Raw genomic sequence first — 14,318 nt, 5'->3', positions numbered from 1 at the left:
AATTAATGAATTCTAGAACCCATTGGGAGAAGAAATGACCAATCAAGGAAAAGGAGAGGGGAAACAGATGGAGGACATGCAGGAAAAGAACAAGCAGGTGGGGAAAACAATTAAGAACAAGAAGTTGTCAATAGGTACTGAAGTATAGAAAGTATAAGACATGAGGGAAGACGTATTCGGGATGGGGAAAGTGGGGAACAGGGTGGGGATGAGAGTAAAGAAATCCGTTTGGAGGGGTGTAAGAGGGGGAGGATCGAGAGCTAAAAATATATAATTAGTTTCAGTTTTTTCAGGTCAAGCCTGTGTGATACAGAAATGTAGTGATAATGACTTATCAGTCCATCTGTATAAGGAACGGGCCTTAAAGATCCACAGCCCTCGTTTAAGGTGTGAATGGGGAGGTATCTGAGTGCGACTGGGGGTCCATAAATGATACAAGAGCACACTGAGTGACATGATAGTTATTATATCCGCCTATACGTTACGGTTCTAGATGTGGCCTGATTGTGCGTGGATACAACTGCCTAATAGCATGGTGGGCTGTGTAATTTAAAGATTTGCCATACAAGAGGAGGAAGCAGGTAGGAGCACTTAAAGCAGAAACCTCAAAACCATTAATAGCTACAAAAGGGTGGACTCAGTAATATACATGAGACGTTTCATGGCTGTTGTGAACAGAAGAATAGATTCTAGTGTCATAGTGGTAGGTTGTTGCATCCTGTTTTGATAGGGAGTTGGCAAGCTAAGCGATGCAAGAGTGGTTGAACACCAGCAAGAGAGCGTATGACACGATCGGGCAGAGGGAAATAAAGAACAAGAAGACTGAAATGACAAGGACGGGTACAGGAGGGGCGGACGGACAGAACAACGGGTGGAGAGACAGAAGGAAGTACGAAAGAGAACATGATCAAGAGAAACACTACCATCAAGGACAACGGTAGGCGAAAATGATGGGGTGAAGGAGCAGATGGCCAAGAACTGGGGGGTGGAAGTCGATGGCAATAGAGGGCGGGGACCATGCCAGACAAGTAAGTACGAAGTGATGCCTCAAAATAAAACAAACGCTGGCAGAAAGGCAGGAAAAGGAAGGACAAGAAGCGTCAGGAGGGCACAAGGTCACACCGACTCTCATCTTTGATTGGATGATACAAAGCAGCTATGCTGAGTCGTTCTGTTATCTAATATCAGCATGCAAGAGTCCGCACGTGCCGATATTCAGAATAAGCACGATAGTGATCAGTCGTCCCTCGCTATATCGCGGTTCACTTTTCGCGGACTCGCTATTTCGCAGATTTTTTTTTGTGTAATTTTGCATGCTTTTTTTTTACCGCTACTGTACAGTATGAGACGTGCATTGGTCTGCGTCCTGTTTAAGGAGAGTACGTCAAAATGCGTGTAAAAGGTGTATAAAAGTGTGTGGTTAGGGTTTACGGCCTTAAACATGTAATATTGTAAAACTACTTTGAGATTTCGTTTATGCGGGTTTATTTTAGAACGTATCCCCCGCGATAAACGAGGGCCACTGTAATTTAATCCTCATGGAGTACTTTCACTTTTCACGCAGGTCGCGTGCTCCCAGTTCTCCTTCCTCTCTGAAGGTGAAACAACACAAAGACTGAGTCTGCAGTCTTTAGTTTCGTCTGTTCTGGCTTCTGTACAAAAAAACAAATATTCTATTTTCAGGTGATATAGAGCATGAACATAGTTGAATATATATTCGAAATTGTCTATTCTTAAATTAAAGGCCAAAGTACACTTGTGTGCTGAGACGACTTTTATTTTGTAGTATTTTACTTTTAACATCAAGCCCATGAGTACTTCCTGTTCGTCTGAGTACGTAGCCACTCTACATCTATATGACTGTGTTTATTTTGAAAGGCTGTCATTTCCTGTGTGAGCCCTCCTGCGCTCCGCCCTGCCTGGCCCCGCCCCGCCCCGCCTGGCCCCGCCCCCGGTCGGTCCTCAGGTGGAGTCGCGGCGCAGCTCGGAGGAACGTGTCGGTGTGCGGGTCAGCTGATGGACTGAGACACCAAACTACGTGAGTTCATCAGAGTCTGGTCTGAGACTATAGAGGAGCAGCGAGTCCCGGACCCCGGACCCGATCTTGGGGCTGTCTGTGACTCCGCGCGCTCCTCTGAGTCAGCCCTGTGGCTGCTTCAACTGAGGCTCGCGCTCTGCGACATTTATTCACCTTCTGACGCAACAGGACATGTGCGTGCGCTCCATCGTGATCAGCGTGACTGAGTTCATCTCAAGACCAATGAGGACTACAAAGCCCCGACACCTCCAGCACAAACGCGCATGAACCACTAAGGAACACGGTGGCACCACGGAGAGGAACACAAAAAACCACACATAACAAAGACAAATGAACATCACACGATCCAACGCTAGCAATGCTTGTGGCATCTTTGGTGACAGGGAGCTGGTTTCAGGTGGCTCTAGGTGGCTCAGGTGGGCTCAGGTGGTTCTGTGGTTCTGGTTGGACTCTGAGGCGTTCTCACTTTCCAGTCATGAAAGCAAAGATTCAGTTTTTCAGTGAAAAGAGGAACAAGGACACTTCCTCATGTCAAGCTCACTCAGCGTGTTGTAAGAGTTCAGAGCTGCTTCTTCTGTTTTTGCAACCGTGAGGCCCGGGGGTCGAACGGACGTACACCGTGAGTGTGCACAGGCAACGCAACCGTGAGCGTGCACGGCAACCGTGAGCGTGCACGGCAACCTGAGCTGCACCAACGTGGGAGAGCGTGTGCACGGCAACCCAAGATGAGGAACCGGCAGTGAAACAGGTCAAAGGTCAGAGAGCTGCATCAGTAACAAAGAACCCCCTCTGTGGTAACCCTACTACAGCTGTACTCGAGACTTGTTCTGATTACGTTACTCCTGACCACTAAAGTCATCCCACATTTACTCTTGTCCGGCGGCTTCTTGCTCGCTCACTCTCTCCTTTTCTCTTCTTCGTTCCTCCGTCAGCGTCCTCTTCACTCTCTGCTCCTCTGCCATCATGTCCATAGAAGCTGCTGCAGCCTGTTACCTCCTCTTCTTCTTCCTGGTCGTCCATAACGCCTGTTGTCAAACACTCAGTCCGTCAGCTTGGAGGGAGAGAGCGAGGTACCCGTCGCTCTGAGAGGCAGAGACGAAGGAGCTGACAGCAAAGTACGTGGCATGAGGACGAGTGGGGTGCCGGGAGGGGTGTAGGAGTCCGGACGCGTTTTCAAGGGTGATTTCTAGCGTCGAGTTTTTTCTTTTTCCGGTATCCTTGAGGGAGACTCCGGAATCCTGGAGCAGGATCATTGGAGGGTGCTTCAGGTGTAACGACGTCTTATTATTACTGTCGTCACACTCGGAGAACGTCTGAAGTCACTTTGGAATATTTGTTCAACTCGCGACGGCGTGTTGTGTTGTCCTCCTCCTGTGTGCATGCTGGGATGTCCCACCCACAGACCCGGGGCCATGACGGAGCCTCACCTGTCTGGTCGAGTCCCAGCAAGCCCAACTCACCTGACCCCGCCCCCTTTAGAGGGTCCTCCATCGTCGCTTGCACACCTGTTGCTCTACCCCTCTAACATCAGTCTCGTCCTCTCAGTCCATGCTCGTTGTCTAAAGCTCATCTTGTCCGCACACGTCCGTTCTGAAGTCAAACCATGGAAGAGTGCTCAGAGACACTGCAGCGAACAGCAGAGGAGGGGGGATGAAGATGAGGGAGAGAGATTAAGAGGTAATATGAGGGGGGGGTTAGGATTATGTGGGTATTAGGGTGAGGTTGTGTGATATATGGTATTAGATTAATGGATGAGATAAGTAGTGGAATGATTAGGTATAGTATGATTATTTGATTAGTGAGTTATGATTAGTATTAGTAGTTATTATTATTACTGTTATTGGACATGAAGAGACGGGGACATGTCCTCATCATCACCATTGTCATGTCTCTATAAACACCAGCAGCAGTCTGCAGTTATATATTTATACATAAGTATGTGAGTGTCTGTCTGCTCTATATATATCTACCTGAAGACTGCAGCGTGGTTTTGAAGGTTGCTGCAGAGTCTCAGAGACTCAGTGAGATCTTTAAGACTATCTTAAGACCTGCTGGTCGTCCGGACGAGTGAGAGCATGAATGTCGTCATCTGGACTTAAGATTGTCACAGTCCACCTCATGAAGTTTGAGTTCTCGGTTCTTTGAGGTTCTGGTTCCTGGTTCTTTAAGGTTCTGGTTCTCAGTTCTTTGAGGTTCTGGTTCTCGGTTCTCTGAGGCTCCGGTTCTCGGTTCTTTGAGGTTCTCGATTCCTTGAGGTTCTGGTTCTTGGTTCTTTGAGGTTCTTGATTCCTTGAGGTTCTGGTTCTCGGTTCTTTGAGGTTCTCGATTCCTTGAGGTTCTGGTTCTTGGTTCTTTGAGGCGCTGGTTCTCGGTTCTAGTAGATCCACTCTGTGGGGTCATGATGTGTTCAGGTGTTTGGACAGTCCAAACTTTTCTGTCTGTTGTTCCTCGTTGGTGGAACGTCCTACCAGTTCCTACAGATCAGGGGCGTCCCTCTCTACCTTCACAGACCTCCTGAAGACCTCCAGCTCTGCAGAGAGGACCTCCTCTACAACACTACCAACAGCTGGACATGACACATCTGTCCTCTACAGCTGGACATGACACATCTGTCCTCTACAGCTGGACATGACACATCTGTGTGTGTGTCCTTACAGTGTGTGTGTGTGTCCTCACAGTGTGTGTGTGTGTCCTCACAGTGTGTGTGTGTGTCCTCTTCAGGCTCTGGACGTGGACAGGTCCGTCCTTCATAAGATCAAGAAGTCAGTGAAAGCCATCAACACGTCCGGTCTGGGTGAGTCACAGTTTCACGTCAGTCTGTCCAAAAATACCAACACGTCTCACCGCGACGCTTCGCTGCGCGTGTCACTTCCTGTCTGCTGCTAACTCTGTCTGCTGACGCCACACACACACCTCACACACACCTCACACACACACCTCACACACACACACCTCACACACACCTCACACACACACCTCACACACACACACCTCACACACACCTCACACACACACCTCACACACACACACCTCACACACACCTCACACACACACCTCACACACACACACCTCACACACACCTCACACACACACCTCACACACACACACCTCACACACACCTCACACACACACCTCACACACACCTCACACACACCTCACACACACACACACCTCACACACACCTCACACACACCTCACACACACCTCACACACACCTCACACACACACACCTCACACACACCTCACACACACCTCACACACGCACACCTCACACACGCACACCTCACACACACACACCTCACACACACTCCTCACACACACCTCACACACACCTCTCACACTCCTCACACACACCTCACACACACACTCCTCACACACACACCTCACACACACACCTCACACACTCCATGCAAGCTTTAAACTTTCTGCTTCAGCACCCTCGGCATGATGGGAAATGTAGTCCCACAGCTCCAAACATGTTGCCATGGTCACAGTGTGTGGTGGACGGGTGGAGGTCCATCAGAACCACAGTCACAATGATCAGACTTTGGTACAGACAGGTCATTGAAAAAGTCCTGGAAACATCCTGGAGGCCAGCTGTTGCGCTGAGCTCAGTCTCAGGTGTCGGTGTGGTGGGTCTGTGTTCAGGCAGGTGGAGTCTGCACCACCAAACATTCCTGCCATACCACGTCCTGTCCCAGCATGCCGCGGGAGGGAGAGGAACGAGGCCCAGACAACACGATGAGCACACCACGACAACGCCTGATATTATCACGTTTTATCATGTGACACGTTAAAGCTGATTAAGAACAAGGCGGCACGGTGGAGCAGTGGTCAACACGGCACATCACAGCCAGAAGGTTCCTGGTTTGAACCCCGGCTGGTTCTTCCTCAGCTGTAATTGGCTCCACACAATAATTCATTTTAATCTTGTTTGTATTAAAACATTCAATATAAAACAAACGGCAGACTCTAAATGGTTCCGGTCTTGGTCTTGGTCCTGGTCCTGGTTCTGGTTCTGGTTCTGGTCCTGGTCCTGTAAGGGTCTCTGTCTGTGTTTCAGCTCACGTGGACAATGAGGAGCAGTACATTCAGTCCATGGAGAAGTTTGGGGATAACTGTGTCTGCAAAGAAGACGCCGGTGTTGGCTCCGCCTTCCTCAAGTTCGCCGTTTTCACCAAAGAACTGTCGGCGCTCTTCAAGAACCTGGTGAGGCTCCGCGTCACGCCGCCGCCATGTTTTAAATTTAAACTTCCTGTTTGTTTGACACGTTGACTTCCTGTTTCCAGCTGCAGAACATGAACAACATCATCACGTTCCCTCTGGACAGTCTGCTGAAGGGAGACCTGAAGGGAGTCAAAGGGGTCAGTGCCGCTTCGTTTGTCACGGAGAGCCGACACGAGCACGAGTTTACGAACACAAGTTACTGAACATGAGTTACTGAACACGAGTTACCGAGCACGAGTTACCGAGCACGAGTTTACGAACACGAGTTACCGAGCACGAGTTACCGAGCACGAGTTACCGAACACGAGTTACCGAACACGAGTTACCGAACACGAGTTACCGAGCACGAGTTTACGAACACGAGTTACTGAACATGAGTTACCGAGCACGAGTTACTGAGCACGAGTTACTGAACACGAGTTACTGAGCACGAGTTACCGAGCACGAGTTACCGAGCACGAGTTACCGAGCACGAGTTACCGAGCACGAGTTACCGAACACGAGTTACCGAGCACGAGTTACCGAACACGAGTTACCGAGCACGAGTTACCGAGCACGAGTTACCGAGCACGAGTTACCGAGCACGAGTTACCGAGCACGAGTTAATGAACACGAGTTACCGAGCACGAGTTACCGAGCACGAGTTACCGAGCACGAGTTACCGAACACGAGTTACCGAACACGAGTTACCGAGTACGAGTTACCGAGCACGAGTTACCGAGCGCGAGTTACTGAGCACGAGTTACCGAACACGAGTTACCGAGCACGAGTTACCGAACACGAGTTACCGAGCACGAGTTACCGAGCACGAGTTACTGGGCACGAGTTACCGAGCACGAGTTACCGAGCACGAGTTACCGAACACGAGTTACCGAGCACGAGTTACTGAGCACGAGTTACCGAGCACGAGTTAATGAACACGAGTTACCGAGCACGAGTTACCGAGCACGAGTTTACGAACACGAGTTACTGAACACGAGTTACCGAGCACGAGTTACCGAACACGAGTTACCGAACACGAGTTACCGAGCACGAGTTAATGAACACGAGTTACCGAGCACGAGTTAATGAACACGAGTTACCGAGCACGAGTTACCGAGCACGAGTTTACGAGCACGAGTTTACGAGCACGAGTTAATGAACACGAGTTACCGAGCACGAGTTTACGAACATGAGTTACCGAGCACGAGTTACCGAACACGAGTTACCGAACACGAGTTACCGAACACGAGTTACCGAACACGAGTTACCGAGCACGAGTTACCGAGCACGAGTTACCGAACACGAGTTACCGAACACGAGTTACCGAACACGAGTTACCGAGCACGAGTTACCGAGCACGAGTTACCGAGCACGAGTTACCGAGCACGAGTTACCGAGCACGAGTTACCGAACACGAGTTACCGAACACGAGTTACCGAGCACGAGTTACCGAGCACGAGTTACCGAGCACGAGTTACCGAGCACGAGTTACCGAGCACGAGTTACCGAGCACGAGTTTACGAACATGAGTTACCGAGCACGAGTTACCGAGCACGAGTTACCGAGCACGAGTTACCGAACACGAGTTACCGAGCACGAGTTACCAAACACGAGTTTACGAGCACGAGTTAATGAACACGAGTTACCGAGCACGAGTTTATGAACATGAGTTACCGAGCACGAGTTACCTAGCACGAGTTACTGAGCACGAGTTTACGAACACAAGTTACCGAACATGAGTTAATTAACACGAGTTACCGAGCACGAGTTACCGAGCACGAGTTTACGAACATGAGTTACCGAGCACGAGTTACCGAGCACGAGTTTACGAACACGAGTTACCGAGCACGAGTTACCGAGCACGAGTTAATGAACACGAGTTACTGAGCACGAGTTACTGAGCACGAGTTACCGAACACAAGTTAATGAACACGAGTTAATGAACACGAGTTTACGAACACGAGTTACCAAACACGAGTTTACGAGCACGAGTTAATGAACACGAGTTAATGAACACGAGTTACCGAGCACGAGTTTACAAACACGAGTTACCGAGCACGAGTTTACAAACACGAGTTACCGAGCACGAGTTTACAAACACGAGTTACAGAGCACGAGTTAATGAACACGAGTTACCGAGAGTTAATGAACACGAGTTACCGAGCACGAGTTAACGAGAGTTAATGAACACAATACAAATCTGACCTCACAAAGAAAGTGACATCATACGTTTGTTTTTTAAAGGCTTCATTATCACAAATATCTGAAATAATTTGATATGATTTGATAAAACAACACGTCAAACAACAGCTCAGTTGTTAGCGGTTCACTACTTAATATAATATATACTTGTATATTAAAATATATAGAGAGTAACGTTGGATTTAAATGTTTACTTAATGATAATATTAAATGTAGCAGCCTCTCAGTCAGTCTGCATAAGTCCTGTCACGTTATCGTCTTGAAATATTTCCTGAGCAACTCACAGGTCAAAGTCTATGTGTGTGTGTGGGTGTGTGTGTGTGTGTGTGTGGTTGTGGGTGTGGGTGTGTGTGTGTGTGTGTGTGTGGTTGTGGGTGAGTCAAAGCTGTGATTTGATTGGTCGGTGTCTAATCATGGGACATCTCTTCCTCTTTCAGGATCTGAAGAAGCCGTTCGACAAAGCCTGGAAGGATTATGAGACCAAACTGTGAGAACGACACAAACACCTGAAAACCCACACGAACAACGATGAACCACATTTATGTTATTAAAGAAATGTCACGGAGACTACGTCCAGGTTTTAGACAGTCTGTGGGGACGTCACGGAGACTACGTCCAGGTTTTAGACAGTCTGCGGGGACGTCACAGAGACTACGTCCAGGTTTTATACAGTCTGCGGTAGAGCTGCACGATACCCACAGTATACACGGTACCCCGCGGTGCCAAATCGTAACGGTTCCTACTATACTAGAAATTTTACACGATGGTACTACCGTGGATTACTATACTACCGGTGCCAGTCTCCGCTACATAGCGGCCGCCTCTGCTCTCCTCCCGGCTTCTCACTGCATGCTACTCCTTTGTAAACAAACCAACATGGAACCGCAACCGAACTACACAGCTGCTGAATGATTGGCTGTTTGCCTGTTACTGGTGACGTCCAGGGATATGATAGGCTGTTTCCGCACGCTGGGTCCGCCCGTCTGTTAGCTGATTGGCTGTTCGTGTGTTTCTGCCGGCAAGAACGAACTCCGTGAAGACAGCTCCGCTTTGATAGAAACTCGCTTCAGAACAAACAACAAGCTAAAGTTCTGTCTCGCCCAGACACGAGACAACACACTCACCATGGCAGAAGCACCGGGCCCGAGCAGCGAGTCTGCCGCGGCGTTGTTGTTAGTGGCACCATAGGAATATATACATAGACATATATATATACAGGTTGGTCCGATGCTGCGTTACGTTAACGCGTCCGCCATATTGGATGTGGCAGGGCTGCCCGTAAACTAATAACAGGAAATGGACTGAACTTCATAAAGCGCCTTTCTACAAAGTTCTTTAAGTTAATGTCTCTTATACACCCATTCACACACACACTAATATATCTGGGAAACAAACAGGCACCAAAAAACAACGTATGTAACTTTTAAAGTGATGATTATAAATGTTTACTCCTTATGTAAGCACCAAACCAACGTATGTATTTTTCTAATGCTGAGTGTTTACAGCTACACGGGGGGCATGCGTGATGAACATACATATACAGCTATACATTTGCAGTCTGTGTGTGTGTGTGTGTGTGTGTGTGTGTGTGTTAAAAACCTTGGAAAAGAATACTCTTGCACAGCTTTTTCCGTGTGTTGCCAGTTACTTTGCCGCATCCGAAATGGCGGTAACGTCGACATACGATTCAGCACGTCTACGTATATATGTCTATGACTGACAACACTAATTTTGCTCAAAAAACCAAACTCGTTTCAGTCTAATTTTTACTTCAAAAGTATTATGTTTATCATGCACCAAACAACATTAGTAATTAATACGTATTTATAACTTGTATAAATACATTGCAGTTCACAAAAATAATAATAATAATAAAAAGGCTGCAGTATCGCGATAATACCCGGAACCGTGATACTTTGTCTGGTATAGTATCGTGGTTACTCATTTTGGTATCGTGACAACTCTAGTCTGCGGGGACGTCACAGGATCGTGGTTCTGAGTCGTGTTTTCTAAGACGACTTGACTTTGACCTCTGCAGAGCGAAGATCGAGAAGGAGAAGAGGGAGCACGCCAAGCAGCACGGCATGATTCGAACAGAGTTCAGCGGAGGAGAAATCGCTGAGGAGATGGAGAAAGAGAGACGTCTGTTCCAGCTGCAGATGTGTGAGGTGAGGCGACGAACGCGTGTCCGTTACGATGTGACGCTATGACTTCATGATGGGAGCTTCGGAGAACCTGATCTGTGTCCTCGTCTCTGGTTTCAGTATCTCCTCAAAGTGAACGAGATCAAAGTGAAGAAAGGCGTCGACTTCCTGCAGAACCTCATCAAGTATTTCCACGCTCAGTGCAAGTACGTCCAGAACCGTGTCCACGTGAAGGACCGAGTCCACGTGAGGGACCGAGTCCACGTGAAGGACCGTGTCCACGTGAAGGACCGAGTCCACGTGAAGGACCGAGTCCACGTGAAGGACCGAGTCCACATGAAGGACCGAGTCCACATGAAGGACCGAGTCCACATTGTCATGATTGTGCTCGTTGTTTGTCTTCTTCACGTCTTTCTTTCTGTCTGTGTTCAGTTTCTTCCAGGATGGTCTGAAGGCCGTGGAGAGTCTGAAACCTTCTGTGGAGAAACTGGCTGTCGACCTGACGGAGGTGAGAAACGTTGAATATGAGATTGATTACATTACTTCTGATCAGCAGCCAATCATCATCCAGGTCCCCAGCAGCAGCTGATCTCACTGCCTAGTCCAGCAGCAGTCAGCCCAGCTCGGCGTCTGTCTTTCAGCCTTTTATTTCACCAAGCTCTCACCAACCACTAAAAGTCAGTCCCACATTTACTCTTGTCCAAACGGCGAATTCGCCTCTGAAAACGAATCTTTCTAAAAACTCTGGCTAGAGTGGAGATTCTGGAAAACTACGGTTTGCGTTTGTGTGCTATGTGTAAACGTAGCCTAAGTCACAAACCACAAACCTTAAGAACAAACCTGAGTAACAGTCACTGGGGGGAAATATTTGTTTCTCAACATACAGCTATGTGTAAACGTAGTCTAAGTCACAAACCACAAACCCTAAGAACAAACCGGAGTAACAGTCACTGGGGGGAAATATTTGTTTCCTGTTGTTAGTTTCCTGTTATGTGTTGTTCAGTAGTTGCCACGACCACAAAACAAGAGGCCCAGTTTACAGTAAATCTCATGAGGTGATCGTAAATCAGAAGTCATGTGAGTTTGGATTGTTTTTTTTTGTGAACGTGTGCCTGTGTGTGTATTTGTGTGCATGTTTAATACTTGCTGATAAGAAGAGTCGTCTGGGCACAGACAGAAAACAATTGCTTGTGCAATGCTAGAAACCCCACATGTATAGGAAAACAAATTTACAAAAATCAAACCTTCACACCACCAAAGATATCATCACATGTATTCCGCTATTCAGTCATTGTTACTGTAGCTCATGTGAGTGAGCCCGTTACGTAATGTTGTACTGTAAGAAGAAGAAGAAGAAGAAGAAGAAGAAGACTTTATTAATCCCTCGGTGGGGAAATTCTTTTTTCACTCTATTTTATTTTTTACATTCATTTTAACCCGGACACACACATGCAGTACAAGGGCATAGACATGCAAATGTGGAGAGAGATGGTGGAGTGATGGGCAGCCAGCCAGACCAGCGCCCAGTGAGCAGTTGTGGGGTTCGGTGCCTTGCTCAAGGGCACCTCGGCAGTGCCCAGGAGCTGAACTGGCACCTCTCCAACTACCAGTCCGCCTTCCATATTTTTGGTCCATGTGGGACTTGAACCAACAGGAAGAACAATGACAAGGCACAAGTGCCAAAAACTCATTCCTAAACTAATCCCTGAGCCACTGCTTGAGACAAGCTGCAGGAAAAGAGTCAATCTCCATAAGCAGCAGCATTAAAACAGCAGAAATAAACATGTTTACAGTCTGGTTCAGACAAGCTTTTGGTCTCTATAGCTAATTTCCCCATTCATGATAACTGTGAGGGGGTGGATTTTATTTAAACTTACCCATTCAGATGATATTAAGGCTGATATTAAGTTCTGCATAATTAACAGCGTCACCACTTTTACAATGTTATGGAATAACATCTAAAAAAAGGGTTTGCAGGTGGACACATGACAGAGGGTAAAGAGTGCGGGAAAGTGAGAGCAAACAGCTTGTCTGTGCTTTGATGATAATAATGTAACATTGTGTGTACGCGCACGTGTGTCTCTGTGTATGCGGGTCAAACTGACCCAAAGACCATATGAAGGATGTAATTGTGCTAAAACATTTTTTGTTTGTTTGTACATGTTTATCATAGAAAATAATCTAAGGCCATATAGTTTTACGTAGAAAAAATGTATACTTGTACCATTTTTCTTCTTGTAAAAATGTTAAACAGGTCAATTTGACCTGAATACCATACAAGGGTTAAAGACTTTTAAGTTGTGGATTTAGGTGCAAACTGCCGGTCGTAAAAAGTGATAAAAGTTTGGCGGGGCAAACCTAACGTGACAGATGTGCCTGGTGTGGTTTCGGGGTTACTGTAGGTCAAGGGGAAGTTGGTGCTGCTGTAGTGCATTTTTATTCACTGTAAAGACTCTGCTGTAATAAATGGAACTGAACCTTAATTAGTATTATTGGAGACCCCTGTGTTGACCGTACTATATGTCAAAATGGCTGCTGTGAAAAGTGCTGTGCACAGGAGTGGATGCATAAGTCACAAACCACAAACCACAAACCTGAGTAACAGTCACTGGAATACAAAGTGTACAATGTAAAGTACAATGTGTGCCAGTTTAAAAGCTATTTAACACATACTCATGTTTGATTTCCTGCACAGTAAGGCGGTTATGCATCATGTTGTACCGTACCAACAATAGGATGAAAAATATGTCTTTGTTACATTATGGTACTGAACTCATCATGGTGCGGCTCAACTACCATAATGAGTCAATGTTTTTTGTCACCCATGAAATCAGTACTACAATAACAGTCAGTGAGAGTGTGTGATGTTTCACAGGATCTCTATCTAACAATGTTGTCATTTCAGAACCAGCCAGTCTGGTTTGATCTCACCTCCTCACCCTTATCACTCACCTGTTGTTATTTCCCTCATTATTATAGATAGAGTATATAAACCAGTCATTAGCCACTATTTCACTTTCACATTGTTTATGTGCCTTTGCTCACCAGGGCCCAGTCATCTTCCTGTCTGTTGTTAGATCCTCATCTTGATTTTTTGGACCAAGCCATGACCTTTTCCCTTTTTTGCCTGTCTTTACTCTTCTGAATTGTTGCCTCGTAAGTTGTGGATATGGGTTCTGTGCTTTGAAGCGAGACACCCCTTGAGGATCAATAACTACTTGTGTTAACTACTTGTAAGACAAAACATTTGGATTTCATGAACCTCTCCATCTCAACTTCTTTTTAGATTTGAGTAGATGCTTCATCTCAACAAACGATGCATCCTGCTTCTTTATGTTTTAGATTATGGCCTACAAATAAGCTATTTCATATCAGTGGTTATCACATAGTACGAGAGACATAATACTATAGGAGGAGAAGTGAGAGCAGTCCTCACTATTTCCTGAACTTTCCACTGACGTAAAGAAGAGATCTGCAGAGTACAGTGGGTAAAGGGTCATACCTCTGCTGTTTGGAGTGTCTCCAGTCATTGTCTCCAGTCTCTACATGCATGTCTTATTAACGTCTTGTGGCTTGTGTATAGTGGTATTCGTCCTCATACTTTGCACTACTTATACTTTCTGAACAGTAATGTGCCTAATTGCTGACTGCAGCTGACAATCATGCTGAAAATGTGTCTTTTATAATTTGTGGGCAAAGCTGAACCACAATAGCATTAATGTTTT

At 46.7% G+C, this 14,318-nt stretch overlaps 1 protein-coding gene across 1 annotated transcript in view; it reads left to right on the top strand.

The window, feature by feature from the left end:
* The window catches only part of asap2b (ArfGAP with SH3 domain, ankyrin repeat and PH domain 2b), a 23,279-nt gene that overhangs the window by 2,119 nt on the left and 6,842 nt on the right, over nt 1–14,318 (top strand). Inside the window, exons 2-8 of the mRNA XM_027279460.1 lie at nt 4,760–4,832; nt 6,102–6,247; nt 6,328–6,402; nt 8,887–8,936; nt 10,488–10,617; nt 10,714–10,799; nt 11,026–11,167. Coding sequence (XP_027135261.1) covers nt 4,760–4,832; nt 6,102–6,247; nt 6,328–6,402; nt 8,887–8,936; nt 10,488–10,617; nt 10,714–10,799; nt 11,026–11,167 — 702 coding nt within the window. The remainder of the gene's footprint in view (nt 1–4,759; nt 4,833–6,101; nt 6,248–6,327; nt 6,403–8,886; nt 8,937–10,487; nt 10,618–10,713; nt 10,800–11,025; nt 11,168–14,318) is intronic.

The sequence above is a fragment of the Larimichthys crocea genome, chromosome VI (genome assembly GCF_000972845.2).
Source record: "Larimichthys crocea isolate SSNF chromosome VI, L_crocea_2.0, whole genome shotgun sequence".
NCBI lineage: Eukaryota > Metazoa > Chordata > Actinopteri > Sciaenidae > Larimichthys > Larimichthys crocea.
Note: the sequence above shows the minus strand (reverse complement) of the source record. Positions and strands in the feature narration are given on the sequence as shown.